General features: G+C 38.8%; 3 protein-coding genes across 3 annotated transcripts in view; 2 read left to right on the top strand and 1 right to left on the bottom strand.

Moving 5' to 3' along the window:
• Positions 1-835, bottom strand: part of LOC136263682 (uncharacterized) — a 44,527-nt gene extending 43,692 nt beyond the window's left edge. Inside the window, exon 1 of the mRNA XM_066058315.1 lies at positions 721-835. The gene's annotated coding sequence lies outside the window, so the exon portion shown is untranslated. The remainder of the gene's footprint in view (positions 1-720) is intronic.
• LOC136263694 (uncharacterized) overlaps positions 1-18,956 on the top strand; it is a 191,001-nt gene that overhangs the window by 17,802 nt on the left and 154,243 nt on the right. The window lies entirely within an intron of this gene.
• LOC136264412 (retinoic acid receptor RXR-alpha-B-like) lies at positions 12,507-18,684 on the top strand. Its single transcript, XM_066059141.1, has 3 exons — positions 12,507-13,171; positions 17,384-18,001; positions 18,055-18,684. The coding sequence occupies exons 1-3, from the start codon at positions 12,637-12,639 to the stop codon at positions 18,291-18,293; spliced, it is 1,392 nt and encodes a 463-aa protein (XP_065915213.1). The 5' UTR covers positions 12,507-12,636; the 3' UTR covers positions 18,294-18,684.

The raw sequence follows: 18,956 nt of genomic DNA on the forward strand, positions 1-18,956 counted from the left end.
ATTTGTAATGCTGTGTAATGGCTGAAAACAAAGTGAAATGGCCAACTCACTTTCCAATAATTAATACTTGGGGTGCGCATTCAAACATGAATGATGCTTAACACATTCTTTCCTTTAATGCAGTAGCAATTTAAATTTTCCTTGCACTTGTTATTAATTATTTAAATAGTATACCATAAGCAGCAGTGTGTAGGTTTCAGCTAGAGTTACTGCCTTACTATATCAATGCACTGAGTACATAAAAATCACCCTAGACCAAAATTCCATAGTATTAAGTAGTCCGGGACTCCAGGAAATCTCAGCTACACCTTTTGGTTGTAAATACAATATCCTTTACTCATCATAACTTCAGTTTGCATCACTAGAACAAGACCACTAGTGGCTACATTTTGAATTTGTGCACTTAGTATGTTTATTATTGTCTTGCTATGTGACTTATGTGTGGGGGGCACTCAAGGTAGCACCCTACACTCGAAAATGGACGGTATAACCACCACTCCGAAATGGTCCCCAGTAGGATTAAACCGCCTCATGCAGCGGAGCTAGCTACTCAGGAGTAGCCTACTAGCTAACATGCAGAAATACTCAGGCTTATAGCTGCTGAATCAGGTGAAGAAAGTTTCACCTGCGGCCGGGTATAAAACTCTTAAACACATGTCACCTACAGCTTGAACTCTGAGACTAATTCAGTTCTAAAACATCACACAACAAAAGACTTACTAAAATAAGACGTTGCGATGAGTGGACAACACACTTCTAGACGTCGCAGTGCATGCACGCATCCGGAGGCGATCTACCAAAATATTAATGGGCGGTGTCGGAGCACGAGACCAGCTTTGCCGCCTAGTCGTATTTCATACATGTAATGCAGATTTACACATACGGAAGTCTAAATACACTAGTGCGGTCGTATACGTTTCTATGTAGCTATGACGTCAGGTCCTGTAGTCATACATGACGCAAATGGCAAACTGTGGGCAGAGCATAGATAGGTAGGGAATATGGTCAGAGTAAAGCGGCGGTTCCAAATTGTTCGCTGTGCGTTTAGTATAGCTATAATGCACTTGTCAATTTCATGCCCCACCCCCCACCCCAGGTGGGGATTTGACATTGCTTCTTGTCCCCACCCCTGGGGCAATTGACAGTTATTATTAGTAATAATTAGCAAAGCCCTTGCAAGGGTAACACGCTAATGCATGTACAAATACACAATAATAAATTTGATAATAAAGTATAGGTAGGGGTTCTTTAAATTGTTCAAGAGTCAAGCCAGTGATGCTGTTAATAGGGAGATTGTTCCATTGGGGGATAGTTCTTGGGAAAAAGGAATAACGATATAATTATGTCGGTGGATAGACTGGATACTATAGATATTGGCGATACTTAAGAGGGTGTTGAGATCGAGTACTAGAGTATGATTGGCAGGGTAATTAACGGGACTTTGAGGTGATTTTTTACTATTATACTAGGAGGCGAGAATGTTTTCTTCGATCTTGAAGGGAAGGCCATTTCAAGTTCATTAACATCTGTGATATACTGTCTTGATCATTTCTTCTCCAAGGTTTGTTTAACACAAATCTTGCAGCATGGTGTTGAATCATTTCCAGTGGGTGGATAGCATTCTGATGGTGGGGGTCCCAAATAGCTGAACAGCTAGTATTCTATAGTAGGTAAAATCAGTTGTTTGTAGCTATGTTCCTTAAGTGCTCTTGAGCAGCCTCATAGATTACGTTGCAGAAACCCTAGTAGCTGGTTGGCTTTGTGACACAGTTGATTGATGTGGGGATGCCATGATAGTTTGTCATTTATCAATATCCCAAGGTATCTATGTTCTGTAATAAGACTTAGTGGGTTGCCATTCATTGTGTAGACAAAAATGCTTTTGTGAAGAGCTGTACTGATTTGCATTATACTACATTTTGAAACATTGAACATCATCTTCCATCTGTCTGCCCACTCTGTTAAGGTGTTCAAGTCTTGTTGTAAGATTACATGATCTTCGTGAGAATGCCATAGTTCTATAGATAAGACAGTCATCATGCAGCAAACAATTTAATTTGGCTTTGAATATCTGCAACAATGTCATTGATATAAACTAAAAACAGAGCTGGGCCCATGACAGAGCCCTGCATGGGGTACACCTGCATGATGTTACATTACAATGGGAGGACAGTGAGCCATTCACTATTAATTGTTGTGTTCGGTCAGATAAAAATTTAATGCTCTTAGCCAGTTTAACATTTTCCCTAATCCCATAATGGTTCAATTTGTGTAATATATAGTCTGGGATGCAAGCTGGGATGTGATACTTTGTCAAAGGCTTTTGAAACATCTAGAATGCCTACATCCACTTGGAATTTCTGATCTACTGCTTTGGCAAAGTCATCTATAGTAATAAGCAACAGTTGTCCAATTCACTGACCGAACTTCGGTAGTTGCATTTCTAAACAATAAAATCGCACTTGCTATATAATTTTACTAGCTACATGGCAGGTTTATTACTAGTCGCATGTTGTCAAATCCCCTACTATGGGGGTGGGGACATAGTGGGGATTTGACAGCCGATTTTGCCCCAGTTTTGGGGAATTTGACACCACGATTTGTCAAATCCCCTGTCCCCCGGGGGTGGGGGAGAGGGGGGGGGGCATGAAATTGACAAGTGTATAAAAGGTCTCTAGCTATAGGCTACGTATATAGCTACGTACGTACGTGCCGGGTACCTCAGAGTCTGCACGAACCATTTACCGTCGAGCTACGGACACCTAGCTCAGTGCAGTGTTGCAGAAATGAGTCAAATGACGCAACGGTCCCCCGCTTACTTTTGGAATTCGTCCGACAATAATCGAAAATGATGAAAAACCTCAAATGCATGACTGGAACTGTGTCTACGTATATGCATGCATGACCCCAGAATGCTGTCTATAATAAATAAATATAAATAAATAAATCAGTAAATAAATAAATAAATAAATAAAAACAATAAAATTTGCATTAGACGTTGGATATGATTGAGGTAGCTAGCCATTCTAGCTGCTCTGTAAAGGAAAGCAGACTCAGATATATACAGAGGATGGAATTAGCAAGCACAGAACATAATAAAATATCATGAATTATGGTGGAAATCCAAAGACAGCAACAAATCCCACCATTATTTAAGTTTAAGCTCAACCAGCAAGACGAGTTATGAGAGTCAGCGGTGTGCCAATGATGTATATTGCCATGGCCAGGTGATGTACCCTCACAGGAAAAGATTGTCTGGCCACCTGTGAACAAGACTGCATCAATACAATAAGTGTTAATCAAGACATGAGCAAGAGATGGACACCTCCTGGTGGATGCAAGTAAATAAATGCATTTAATGAATTCAACCTACAAGTCACTCTATGCAAAGGTGTCCATCTCTTGCTCCTGTCTTGATTAACACTTATTGTACTGCATCACTACAATAAGTGTTAATCAAGACAGGAGCAAGAGATAGACACCATTGCATAGAGTGACTTGTAAGTTGTATTCATTAAATGCATTACTTACATCCACCAGGAGGTATCCATCAACCTCTGGAGGAACATAATTTTGTTTCGTTACATGTGCAGCTGCCTCACATCCTCTCATGGTGTTCTGACTTCCACCACTGACTCAGACTCAGTCGTAGAGTATCTTGACAATGCCATTGATTCTTGCACACCGTAATGTGTGCATATATAAATGTGCCATAGAATCAATGATAAGTATGCTTATGTGATGGCTCAATTTCAAAACTAGTCATCATTTTATATGTATATACACATTAAGGTAGCATGATTAAGTACGTAATTACCTCTCAGCTTAAACAGCACTATTTGTCTACATTGCACACTGCTTTGCCATAGTACATGCAGTGAAACGTTTAACCTGTGCATTAAGTACACCTTGGGATTGGCCAAAAGTATCCTGATTATCAGGTCAATAATTATACAGTAGAATACCAGGACACTAAAAATAAGGAGACCTATATACATAACCTGGACAATAGTTAAGGTCCCAAAGTATGCCTTAGCAGGCAAGGATGCCTCGATAACAAAGTTGACACTTTTGGTCAGTCCCGAGGTGTCTATATATAATACACAGGTTTCCCTGTATAACTGCCTGTATTGCAAAAACAGTTCTTTGATTATTTGATAGCCATTATGTTGTTTTAGTTAACAAATGCAAATAATTACTGGTGTTTCTAAAATTGGCTAATAAGCAGCTATACATGCTGATTGTTAACAATCAATGCATCATATGTATCAACAAACAGTGCCATATATTTACTTTGTTTTATAACACAGGCAATATTTTGTTGTAATGTGTGCAACAGACCAACAGTGTTACAGGCTATACAGACCCACTATAGATATGTTTTTATGTATGTATAATTGTTATACACATGAGGACTGATTAATACTATCTTCCTTATATTTCATTCTCATAATCAAAAATTGTGAGAATTTTCTTAATTTGTTATAGCTTCAGCAGATAAGGGCAACTTAAGGAATTCTGGTGACAGGTTTCCCATTTAAATCTAGGGGAGTTCAGGTCTTAAACACTCTGGGGTACAATTTTAGATTAATTTTACTGTGGTAAAGTAAAATTATGTACAACGTAACACTTTTCTATTACGGTAGTTGACTGCTCTATTAGAGTATTCAATCTGAACCTTTGGTACCTTTGAAAGTCAAAGCAAAATCAATTTTGATTGCCTGAATATACTTGACTAGTTTCAGAAACCCCTAGATCCACCCCTAGCAGAATTTCCGCTGCACAAAATGTCACATATCTCATCATCATTAACACTTCATTTAGATTTAGCAAGCAGGTGTAAGTGTTATACAGGTTTTTTTGTACCTATTAGCTTTCCCATATCTGGTTATTTGCTCCATTGGTAAAAAACACCATTAATGGTTGTTATAATGTCATGAACTAGTCTGAGTGGCTCCGATAAATTACTTATCACTGGGTGCATGTGATAACTAACTTATTGCACAGTGGCATAGCTGCTCTATCAAGCTTATTTCCCAGCATACACACTGGGATTTAGATTTCATTATCAAAGCAGTCATTACACAATAAATTAGTGAATCATATACAAAGTAATTTAGTCACCCAGTATATACTGTAGCCATATAGAACACAAGATGCTTGATATAAGTACATACAGTAACTAATCTTAAAAACAAGATGAAAAGAAGTCACAATAATACAATAGCTTAGCTTAGCTTAAAGTGACAATTAAACAAAATTTTAAATGCCATGTGTGTGATCAATGGTAATCACCTAGTAATTGCATGTATTCCAGATTCAATAATTGGGAGTTGGTGATGCCCAGTTGCTGTTATGTTTCCTTGGGCAAGAATTTTCCTAGCAATATAAATGGTGCAAATGAGGAAACAGCCCACCCAAAAGTAAATAATAATAGAATTTATAGTATGTAGGGGCATAGTGTGGGGGCTTGGATGTTTCTTCAGTCAATTGGAACTGTCATGTATGCTATTGAAATTAATGTTATCAGTACTTTATAGTATATTTATAGTATATAATATAAGCTGCATAAACAGCAGTGTGTAGATTTTAGTTAGTTATATACATATATACTGTATATGCAGACATAATACCTATTAAAGTTAGTTACTGCCTAACTATTAGAACACACCGCATGTGTTTAGCTACATCATTCAAAACTGCATGGTAATCAGAAGAAGCATTACTTCAGAACTGAGGTACGTATTCATCACAGGTGGCCTTTTCTAGTGATGAAAACTGAAAGTTAGAGACTTTGTATTATATACATGCAAGCCAGGGTGTAGCTGCTACTGTGCATCTGTGCACGTGTAACATGTTCAGTTGCTGACTAGCACTCAGTTGAGGTAGTTAGTATCCCTATGCACTTATCAATTTCAAGCTCCATTCCCCACTCCCATTTACTGAGTGGAGATTCAACACTAATTTTATGTCTTGCCCCATCCCCGAAGCATTTGATGATTCATAGATAAATCAAATCCCCCTATAAATATCTCTCTTAGACATACTAGTGGGTTTTTTGACAAGATTCTTTGTTCCAGTACTGGGCAACTTACACTAGAATCAAATTGCCTCAATGTATTGCCCCATCCTATACCTAGCAGTGAGAATGCCACTCAGAGGTTCACCGGCACCATAACTAATATCTCGGTATGTCAGCACTGCTGGAGTAGCTACAGTGTATAATCTAGCTCTTCAGTATGTCACCCCTCCCTCATTGAATAGAAAACAACATCATATTACAAAAGCACTACAGATAGTGAGACAGATCTTGATGTCTGGATATAATTATAACTTTCACCTTGTACCATGCTGCATGCCAGATAAAGCAACACAAAGTCTTGCAACTATTAAATGAACATAATTATGAGTATAGCTTCCTTTACAAAATGTATATCTGACCACATATTGAGTACAGCATCCAGGCTTGGAGTCCAGTCGCAGAATATGCTAAGGACATAGATATGCTGGAGAAAATTCAGCTTCGTGCTACAAAATTAATACTGGCTCAATAATAGTGAACCAAGAACATATCTGGAATCTTAAGCCATGCACTGTAGACAAGAATGTGGAGACTTGACTGGGACTTTTAAGATTCTAAAGCAACACCTAGCTACACATGCATGGGCTCTACAAAACTGTTTATCTTGTCACCAATCAATTTTACAAGAGGACATGATTCTAAACCCAGATCCAAGCTCCTTCAAATTTTGCATCGATCATAATGAATGAATCAATGAAATTCTTTATTGGATCCCTGTCATCTTAGCTAGCTAACTTATAGTTAATATTGTGTCCAATAAATAAATTAAAGCACCATTTTAGATGTCGTCGGCAGTGCATGCTCACCCATCCAGAGCCAGGATAATCTATCAAACCATTATTATTAAATGAGCATGGTCAGCTGATCTACGTATAATATAATGCACCAGATGATAAGCTTGTCCGTCACCTTTAACTTTTGTAATCACATTTGTATTTGTATAGTTGAGATTGAACACATATAAATAACACGATAGCAATTACTCACAAAAGAGCCATCGGACCCAGTTGATTTGGTGCCTTCTCTACAACTTCAGAGAACTATTGTGAAGAAAAAGGGAGGACATGCTGTTTCATCAGGGTTACCTAATGTGGCCATTTACCCTGCTTCTGAGGTGTTGTCTGAGGGGGCTGCTCCTCCATCCTTGGCTACAGGACTTACAGTGGAGCCAGATCCTAGTCTGCCTTCAATAAAACCCTCACCTCTCAAACCTCGTTCGCACCGAAAACCCATCACCAGCACCAGTCCAGTCAACTAGCTCAATTGAGACCACATCCTAACTTTTCTCCATCTATTTCTTCCGTTTCTCAGCCCTTTCCTGTCCAACACTGCTATCTTCCTAACTACCTTAGCAGCAAGCAGAGCTGATTTGGATGCCATCTTTTCCTTATTCTAACAATACTTTGTCTTTGATGTGTCAAAATTCAAATGCAACTATCCCCACCACATCCCTCCCTGCCGCACTCTTCCTTTTCCCTACCGCTTCTGGTGGATTGTGTTAATGTACAGTATTATTGTTTGCATGTTTAAAATTATACAATTACATTTTTTTTTCATACTCGCGGAAGTGTTCCAGTTTGTTCGGGGCATACCTACTTTCCGGAACGGGACGGGAAGGGACGGGACGGAACAATTCCGGAAAATGCTACATTACTACTTTACGGGACGGAACGTAAAAAATAACGCTCTATTGGACTATCCTTTGAACTGACAGATTGAGCGACCTTCATGTACCAATAGTTGGGACACCACTACACCACATCTACCGGGAATGTAGCCTCGGGAGCTACTTCGCTAAAATACAACTCAGCGCGGGGCGCGTGGAATAACATGAATAACGAAGCACGTGTTGACACCTGCAGGTGCAAATTAAGCGCATGGCCACTGCTACAGCAAATCAAGCAACGAACTTAATGTGATTTTATGGAGCCTACTGTTCCTGTTCCTTACTGTAGAAGCCGTTGTACGCCCTATACTACCGACGAAGCGGCCGGGGATTCTTCAAGGAATTAGTGGAAGTGACTGGGGTTTGTTGCACACCACCAGTCAAACCAAAAGGCGGAGATGTGTTCATATACGTTGCTCTCAAACGAGAGACACATAAGTAAGTATGGCTTTATACGACGGAATTTCAATACTTGCCCAACCAACATAAAGAGTTCACTCTATTCAAGTCTTGTAAGACCTATTCTAGAGTATGCATGCAGTATTTGGTCACCACATTGCAACAATGAGATTCAATTCATTGAAGCTGTCCAGAGAAGAGCAGCTAGGTTTGCTGTTAACTGTTATTCAAGATATCAGAGTGTTACAAGCATCCCACAACAGCTAGACTGGCCCACTTTACGTGAAAGAAGAGATCAGATGAAATTGATAATGATGTACAAGATCATCCATGGACTAATTTATATCCAGCACAATTTACCACTAACCTACTCCAACTTAAACAACATCTCCCGAGGCCATCTTCATAGATTCATTCAGCCAGCTACCAGGATTGACTCATATAAACATTCATTTTTTCCATCAACTATTTGTATGTGGAACAGGTTACCAAGTGTTGTGGTAATGTCAGAATCCTTGTTTCAATTCAAGAACAGTTTAACTAATCTTTATAATTAATTTGTTCTTTTACACTCAACTTTGAGTTCTGTACAATAATCACTAATAATAAGTAGCTTGCTAGTCGTGTTGGTGGCCAGCATCCCACTAGACAAGGTGCAATATGCACAGATCATTAAAAATTATTTCATTGTCCTAGCTAAGCAAGCAGTTATCAACTTAGCAAGAGTTCATAACATAAGACCAGGTAAAGTTGATTGTTTTGGGTATTTTTTTTAACAGGGAGATACATTTTCTAAACACATGCAGGCGGGCTGGAGGTATTGATTCATTATGGAATAAAAAATCAACACTGCTAGAATAGAGTGCAGATTGTTACACAACGAAACGAGTATATATACATAGAACTTTATTTAGGTACCATTTATAAATGACATGCAAGAACAATAGCTGAATTAGGAGCCAATAGGTTATCTGCAGGTGTAGGTGACCTCCCTTGTTTCTTTAATTTTTATTTCTAAAATCCCAAATTTTTGTTTGTTTGCATTTTAAATAACATTGCAGTGCCTAGTGAGCCCGCGCATAAAGAAAGAACAGTGCCAGACTTCGTATTTTTGTCTGAATGCATGCCTCTACTATCAAATACTGACTCAAAAGTGACTGGCCATCCTAGGGTAGACACGATATAAGCGCTACTAAAAACTATTACCGTTAATTGAATATTTCTAATACCAAAACTAAAATGAAGTGATTAAAACTGTTTAGCAACAGCCACACTAATTTATCTTGTGCTTCTTGTGACAAACGGAAGAAAATGAGTACGAAGGTGTCTTATTTCCTGCTTGATTCTCAATGAGGACACGCTAGCGGCGTCCGCTTTCCTTTCTTTAATTCCATGGGAGCGAGCATAGGAGGCACATAATACCTTCTTCAACGATTTTTGGGTTCGAATACAAGCTTATAAGATGTCTCTAGAGTGCAACGCATCGATTCCACCGACAAACTTACTGCACACGTGATCCTCTATAAATTCAAGAGCGATTTACGTGCCGGGAATAGCGGGGAAGAGTGGAGCAGACCGGCGAAATATACTAAACATCTAGCACACTTTCGAATGGTACTTATTTAAACTTCGCTGGAGGCTTAGTTATACTTTTAATACATATGTATGCGTTCACGTGCGCGTGTCCACCCTCCTCTGACAAATTTACTAATCTGAACAGACTTTGTCAACTTGAGAACATAGTTGTTCTGATTGGTGAGGATCCACTGTAATACATATAAACAGTCACACCAAATTACTAGAATTCTGATATAACTGACAAAACTATGTTATTGTGCATGTGTGTGTGAGTGTATGTGCTAGTGTATGGTGTTAAGTGTAAATCTTCAATGTACCAGTGACAGGTTCCCTACAAAATGGACACCTTCCTCCACTGGTGATGGTCTGTTGGGCACACCTCGTGCAGACTCTAGCATGTCCACAGGGTATCAACGCTGTGTCAACTGGCATCTCATAGCACACATTACAAAGTACAAATGAGGTGGTTCTGTTAGTATTATGATCAACTTCTTTTGTTACGATCTCATTCTGATGGTTATTGTTAGTCTGTGGAAAGAGATGTAAGTAATGTTCCTTTCAAACCTGGAACCCCATGGGTGGCATGCTACCAATAATTTATTATCAACCACACAACCTCATTATTTTTGTATTCAATAGTTTAGCTAGATAGACGAGAGAAATAATCAAACTATAGCTGATATATAACACCAAACTTTAACCCTTTGGTATATTAGCAGTGTAACTCTAGTGCATGACAATGAACTATATATGCACTAGCATCCACATGCTTTATTGTATAGTAGTTAATAAATGCTTTAGCTGAAACAGCCTTGCTTATGTAGATTAATGAATGTACGATAGGCTTATGTAAAAGGTGATTACATTTTATACTAATAATAGTTCCTATGGTAACAGGTGTGTTCCCTGTTACCAGAAGCTCTATACCCATCATCCATCCATCACTCCAAAAGTGTTATGTTATAGTTTGAAGAAGCCAAAAAGGTTTCTACAGGCTGAGGTAATTAATTGTGGGTAGCCGCAGCTTGTCGCCAGAAAGCAATAGTAAAAAAATTTCATAGATAAATCAAATCCCCCTATAAACATCTCTCATAGCAGGGGCGTAGCCAGGGGGGGTTCAAAGGGTTCGGACGAACTCCCTTTTCAGAGTTAAGTTTTTTAAATCGTGATACTGGTTAACTAGAACTGAATTAACTTACACAAATCCACTGAAATGGGTAGCTACAGGTCTTCAGGCAGAGGAATTCAAGTACCTCTACTCGCTATTGCGAATGAATTTATAAGAATACACATGTTTACACGTGTACACGTGTTTACATGTGCACACCTACGAAATTCTATACTTAGGGCAGAACCCCCCTTTTGGAAATCCTGCCTACGCCCCTGCATAGACATAGTGAGATTTTTTTACAAGGTTCTTTGACCCAGTACTGGGAAACTTGACACTAGAATTTATCAAATCTCCTCGATGCATTACCCCACCCTACCTAGCAATGGGAGTGCCATTCAGAGGTTCGCTGGCACCATAGCGAACCTCTGAATTCCAGCAGTACTGGCATACTGAGATATTAGAACCTATAATAGCTATAATAGATATTAGGTTCTAATAAGTATGCCAGCACTGCTGGCATACTGAGATAATATGTTTAGAGCCTAATATCTATAGATATTAGGTTCTAATATCTCAGTATGCATGCAGCACTGCTGGAATAGCTACAGTAGCGTATAGCTCAGCCTCTTCACCCCGCACTGTTCAACAGAAAATACATCACAAAACAAAAGCATTATATACAGACTGTGAGAAAGATCTTGTACTGGTGTCTGGATAACTTCCACCTTGTACCCAAGTGTTCAAAGTCAGATTAAAGCAATGCAGAGTCTCACTACTATTAAATGAACATTTAATAATAGATTCATTTAGCACCTTTTATGAAATGTATATCTGACAATGTTGAGTACTGCACTTGCATGCAGGCTTGGAGTCCAGCTGCAGCTTATGATTAATTAAGGACATAGCTAGATATATGTTGGCAGCAGTGTGCTACAAATGGCCCAATAACTCGCCCAATAATCCAAGAACAGTAGACAAGAGTATGGAGACTTGACTGAGACTCAAGACTGATTTAAAGCAACACCTACAGGTAAGTATATACATATAAACTACGTAGGCTACAAAATTGTTTATTCTGTCACCAATCAGAGGACATGATTAGCTAGCTACAAACTTTCTAAACCCACTCCTTGTAGTTGTAAGATCACTTTTTTTTGCGAAATTTTTTACTAATCGTAACTATTTAGCTAAAATTAATGAATCAATTAAATTATCTTTTCCTGTCGTGCGATTAGCTAACGCCCAATCAGTCACCAGTTATTAGACCTATTAGCTAACGACTTATTAGGATATGTATATGGGCAGAAATTGGATCGTTGCTTGTGGACATCATGAGAGGCCATGCAATGGCCTATCATTTCTAGACGTTACTGGCAGTGCAAAATGGTTGCGGCCAGTCAACGAGGCCGGGGAGCGAGACAGTCAGTGATCTACGATTAGTTTGTCAGCGTCGCCTTTACAGTTTACTTCGTTTGTATTTGTAGAGTTGAGATTGAACCAATACAAGTACGCAATAACAATAACAATTACTCACAATTACACTTTCGGAAGTGCGGTCGTTGCTATGTATTTACGTTTCTTTTGTCAGTTATGACGTCAGGTGTTCCGCGCGTATCCGGATAATTAAGCCACATAAGTCATAGTTATGACGCAAATGGCAAATGGTCAAAGTAAAGCGATGGTTCCAGTTTGTTCGCTGTACGTTTAATATAGCTATAAAAAGCCGCTAGCTATATAGCTACGGCTATATACATATAGGCCACTGAGAGACAGGCAGACACCTCCGCGAGTGTTACAGAAATGACGCAACGGTCCCCAGCTGATTTTTGGAATTCGTCAATAATCGCGAATGATGAAGAGCCTAAAAGGCATGATTGGAGCTGTGTCTATATGCAAATGCTGCCTAATTTTGATTTGGACGGCGTTGGATATGATTGCGGCGGTAGCCTGAGCAGCAATTTCCAGCATCATGTGAGCCAAACCCCAGGGAGCGACTTTGTTGTAGGGTATTCCAGTAATTTTGACGCAAATTCATTGCCAACATGGTCTTCTATCCAAATGTTTCATTCACCACTGGGAAATGATGAGTCTGCTTTGCTGCCAATTGATGCAGAGCACGAACAACTTTGCCGTGTCTGCAACGACATCTGTACTGGAAAGCACTTTGGTGTATTGAGCTGTGAAGCTTGCAAAGGCTTTTTCAGAAGAAGCATTCGGGCCGCAGCAAGATATGTGTGCAAACGCAACAAATGTTGTGAAATTGATATGGACACTAGAAAAAAATGTCAACATTGTCGTCTGCAGAAATGCTTTGATGTTGGAATGAATAAGAATGGTGAGCAAAGGATTAAGTTTCTGTGCCTGTTTGCTTGTTGTTTACAATAAAAATGAATAGAATCATGCCCATGCATGCACACCAAAAGATATGAGGGGACCAGACAGTGCCGTAGGTTATTTCAAATTGACATAGCATGGGTATACACTTTTGTACAGCTACGTAACTAAGGACTATAGTACTGCAAGTAGCCTCACTTATGGTGAAAAGTGCTCATTTCTAAAAACATTTCTGTGGTAAAGACTGCATGGTCAAATTCCCTTTGTAGACTGTAGATGCATGCTGAAGGATCGGATATATGATCTTTATAGGTTGCAACACTTGCATGCATTTGGGCATTCTGGGGCTACATTCTCCAGGCTCCAGAATCCTGTGGCATTTCAGACTGTATTTATTTTTAACCTCCTAATTCCTATTATCTGATTCTTGTGTTTAGTTATACAATAATAATCTCCTGATCTGTTTCATATTCTGTGCATCACATTTTCCTCGTGATTTTCATACATTTAATAAACCAGCCTATAGGCTACTTCTGTTTTTTGATTGCATATGAGTACCACCATCATGTCATGCATGCTCCTTACAATTCCCCATCAACATGCAGCTTTGCAGATTACATATGTGACTGGATTTGCAAAAAGGTATACCTTTTTCACAAACAACTGAATTTGACCAAATTTGAACTTCGATACTTCATAACATTACCTATATCTGTCTGATATTTTCCATCGGAAAAGTTACTGTATCTGGCTATAGCTATTTAGATACAAACAGCTGCTTAATCAGTGTAAGGAGTCAGCTGTTATAACATTTTGTTTGCTCGTATATAAAATGTGTGGAAAAGTACACCTGTATATAAAATTCTAGTCACACATGAGGTTTTTTAAACCTAAGTGTAGCTACATTATTATGTAACACTCATCTAGTTGTAAAGGAGCCAAACACACAAAAACATACTTTGGAATCACTCCATGACCAGTGCCAGCGACCACACACTGACCAGACTTCTTTCCACTGCTCCAGGATCCTTGGCAGGTCACGTGATCTCACGTGATGCTCCAGAAATAATTTATATGTGACCAGATTTTACAGAACCGAACCAAATCGCACATCAGGCAAAATCAAACTAACACCACCAGTGGATAGCTACACTATCGTACTACAAGTTTTGACCCTCAGCACTACTCAAACTACACGAGGCTGGTTTTAATAGACGTCTTTTCTGGGTGGTGTGGAGTGCCCAAATGGCGGTTTCAGGCCTTGTGAAGGACCTGGCTTGGCAAGAATCAGTGGTTTACTGGTGGACAGCCTTATAATGTTGGCCAGACGTGTTCTCTGTAGATTATGCTACATATCAGAAATTATTTGAAGGTATGCAATTGTTTATTCCTCAGTACAAGGTCCATTCTAACCAAGATCCAATATGGTATAACTCTGAGATAGGGCATTGTATCAATCATCTAAGAACACTTCGTCGTAGGTACAAACGCCATCCCACTCATCATGTCTCAAGCATCATTGCTTCTACTGAAGACACTCTCATGGGCAAAATTAAGGCAGCTAAACAGAGCTTTGAATCACACCTCATCAATTCCTATGCTTCATCTAATAATAACAAGATATTTAAGTATCTTAAATCTATCACTAAATCCAACAAAATTCCTCCAGTCATGAACCTTGACTCACTGAATGCTAATACTGATTCCAGTAAAGCTAACTTATTTAATCAACACTTTCATTCTATTTTTCACAACTCAACCTCACTCCCCAACATTGAAGATCTTCCTACGATGCATGACTCTTTACATTCAATTACCATTACCATTCCAGAAGTCTATGAAGCCTTAATTTCACTAGATGTTGAAAAATCTGCCGGAATCGATAACATCTCTCCCAGAGTATTGCAATGTTGCGCTACAGCGATATGTGAACCACTCCATCATTTATTTTCACAATCATTACGTCATGCTACTTTACCATCATGTTGGAAAATTCATAAAATCGTGCCTATCTTTAAAGCAGGTGACGCCAACAGTGTTAAGAACTATCGTCCTATCTCATTGTTATCCATTGTATCAAAAGTTCTTGAAAGGTTAATCTTCAGTAAGATCATTACTCACATCAACAAATCCATTAGTCCATCTCAGTTTGGCTTCACAAAGGGTTGTTCCACACTTCAACAGATGTTAATTCTAACTGACTTCATCACTAACACTTCTTTGCAAACTGATGTTATCTACCTTGACATCAGCAAGGCCTTTGACACAGTATCACACGCGATTTTACTTCAAAAGCTATGGTCAATTGGAATAACAGGCCCATTATGGTCCTGGTTCAAGATCTACCTGACTAACCGTTATCAAAGAGTCTCTATTAACAATGTCTACTCTGACTTGTTACCAGTAGTTTCAGGTGTTCCACAGGGGAGCATCCTCGGTCCGTTATTGTTTCTAGTATATATCAATGATATGTCTGCATATATCCATCAATGCCAGCTTCTAAAGTTTGCAGACGATGCCAAATGTTTTAATCACATTAAATCGGTTTCTGACAAGGAAGACCTTCAAGATAACATTACTGCTCTTTTCGCCTGGTCACAGGACAATGACGTAAATTTCAATATAAAGAAATTTATTCACTTATCATTCAAACGCAAATTCCACACAACATACTCAATGTCTGATTCCATTATACCTCATGTAGATTCTCACAAGGATCTTGGCGTGATACTATCTGAAGATCTGAGCTGGGAGAAACATCATAAAACCATCATTGCCCGTGCTTACAGAACACTTGGTCTAATTCGACGGACATTTGTCTGCAATCATTCACCTACTACCTTGGTTAGATTGTACGTATCCTTGGTAAGATCACAATTACTTTACTGTACTCAGATCTGGCGACCACATTTGATGAAAGACATTGTTAACCTTGAGAGAATCCAACGCCGAGCCACTAAACACATCCTCAATGACTACACCAGCTGCTACAAAGATCGTCTAATTAACCTGAAGCTCCTTCCCCTCATATACATATTTGAACTGCAGGACATACTGTTTGCTATCAAGTCACTAAAGTCACCAACCTACCAGTTCAACATCAACAACTTTATCAGTTTCAACTCTTCTACTACTAGGGCTGGAGCAAGCAATAAACTCTTGATACCTCATCACCTTAACAACACAGCTCGACATTCTTATTTCCATCGGTTACCATCTTTGTGGAATGCCATGCCAATAATGGATATAAACACATCATATTTTACTCTCAAATCTAAGCTTAAATCATTCTTATGGAATCACTTTCTAATGAATTTTGACGAGAGCAACAACTGTACCTTTCACTTCCTTTGTCCTTGCAGAACCTGTCATCAATCCAGACCTCCAGTCACAAACTTCAAACATTTATAATTAATCAACATAACATTGTATAATTGTAGATAATTTTGTACTTAGGCAGGCTGATGGTGCAAGTTACCATCAGACCTTTGGTGTCACTTTTCACCATAAAGCATTAAATAAAAAAAAAATAAAAATATCAGCCACTAAGGAGCCAGCACAGCCCTGTAATCTCGTGTCTGTACTCCAATCGTGGTCTGCCTCCATTTTGAGGCCTATCTTTTGCCCTCCCCGCCATCTATCTTATTTGGCGGGAAACTGTACAAGCAGTTACAAGTACTGGAAGTGGCTTGAAAGGTAACAGATTGATGCATCTTTTGTGTAAATTTCATACGCGTGCTTGCTATCCTTGGAGAGTTATACTGGCTTCAATTCTTTAAAACCGTTTATCTCGAAACTTCTAATGTGCGATTTGGATCGTTTTTCCAAAATCCAGTCACATATTAAGAAAAAGCATACATGTTTAGAAACTCACTCATATCTCTAACAGGCTTAATCTTAGCTATATATATATCTGTCTGTAAGTTCAATGTGGTGTCCATAGAATCTGTATATATGTCTCAGTGCTACATTTTCTAAATAGCTACTTTTAACACAAGATCTTTGTGCAGACCATGTAAGCATAGTATAATCAGGTAGTTACAAACAGACATTTTCTTATGCCCAATTTCATTGGGGACTTGAGAAACTGGTTTATAATTCACACAGCCTGCTGTGACTGACTGTGGGTCAAAAAATCTGTGGTACAAAACTGTAAAACAACTTATTTTGTTACTATAACACAGCATAATTTGTTCATTGTTCTTTCCAACAGCTGTTCGAGAAGAAAGAGGAGCTAAAGAATGTAAGTCATCATCAAGACGTATCAAGAGTATTGATTCAGTCCAACAGAGTCCAAGGAATATTAGCAACCCAGGTATGCCATTTTCTTTCGATACATTTACACCTTTCCACATCGTAAACACTTCATTAAACTTTGACACCAAAAGCCAGGAAAAGTCAGCAGTTTCTTCAACATTAGAAGCACTTGCAAAAGCAGACATGGCAGAGAACAGCATAGTTCCACTCACTCCATCATTACCTGATGGAGTGATACCAGAAAACATAAGGTGGTCATTTCTTAGTGTGATATCCTGGGCAAAGGAAATACCTATGTTTGCCCAATTACCCATTGAAGATCAAATTGAATTGATCAAAACCACTTGGAGTGAAGTAAACACACTGAAACTTGTATACCGTGTTGCCACCTGTCCATATAGGGGTGGTATCAATTTTCAGACAGATGATCTGGCGCACTTTTATCTGACTGACAGCCAAGTGGTGGCTTCTTGTATCAAAGAAGCAATCAAGGAATGTGTGACGTCGATGGAGAATATTCAGTTAGACAAGTCAGAGCTTTCATATCTCAAATTGATAACCTTGATGAACCCATGTAAGTTTCAGTATATCAGATTTTTAATGCTGTCATAGTCATTTTTCCATTAGTCATACACAACTTAACTGCAAGTGGACAAAAGGAGATTGAACTGGCACAAGATGTTGGCTTGGAATTGCTGGAGGCTTATATAAAGCAAACCAATCCAGATTCCACTCAAAGAATGACAAAGCTTTTGCTTTTCCTTAATCGAGTGAGAGTTTCATCAAAAGATATTATTGCTCATATAGAAGATCAGCAAACAATAAGACCCAATGATGATGCTGTTCTGCTTGTCTTGATTTCATGAATATTATTGCCCTGCATTGGTGACTTTATTTGTAACAAACTTTATACTCCATACATGCAATAGACTAATGAATGTCTGAATATGGGCACAAAATGCAGGATTTTCTGCGTATTCAAACATTGCCTATTACATACAGCCACATGATGCAACACATGTTTGGATGGACAGAAAATCCACAGTAAACCATTAGTAGTAGCTACCGACTTAGATTAATGTTTGATGCCTATTAGCTACAGTGTATATTATATTCCCATGCATATTTACTCTAAGATCTAAGGTTGTATCATCTGTAGCATTTATTTTACAAAATAAATAATACTGAATCAAGTTGCCATGTATATCTGTTATGTATATATGAAAAGAGAGCTGTATAATGACTGAATAGTATATGTAATAATATTAATGGAGGTTAATAGCTTAACTGTGGTTAGCACAAAAAGAATCACGCACGCCTCCAGCCATTAACGCACGTGATGCAGAAGGCGTCATTTGCTGGCTCGTGTGATCGAACTTCAACTCGTCGTGCGTAAAAGTGCCCCGCCACTCCCAACCCCGTTCTACGAATTCCACCACATACTCCCTTACTCCTAATAAACAAGGAATAAGGTGAAAGGTCAGATGCACGGGCTATGGAACTCTCGTCCAGGTAGGCTCGAGTTAGCT

Source organism: Dysidea avara, chromosome 8, assembly GCF_963678975.1.
Source record: "Dysidea avara chromosome 8, odDysAvar1.4, whole genome shotgun sequence".
NCBI classification, from domain to species: domain Eukaryota; kingdom Metazoa; phylum Porifera; class Demospongiae; order Dictyoceratida; family Dysideidae; genus Dysidea; species Dysidea avara.

Coding starts and splice junctions, on each gene's coding strand:
- LOC136264412 (XM_066059141.1), top strand. CDS start 12,637: ATGACGCAACGGTCCCCAGCTGATTTTTGGAATTCGTCAATAATCGCG. Junction 13,172..17,383: donor TGTTGGAATGAATAAGAATG/GTGAGCAAAGGA, acceptor TCTTTCCAACAG/CTGTTCGAGAAGAAAGAGGA. Junction 18,002..18,054: donor GATAACCTTGATGAACCCAT/GTAAGTTTCAGT, acceptor TTTTTCCATTAG/TCATACACAACTTAACTGCA.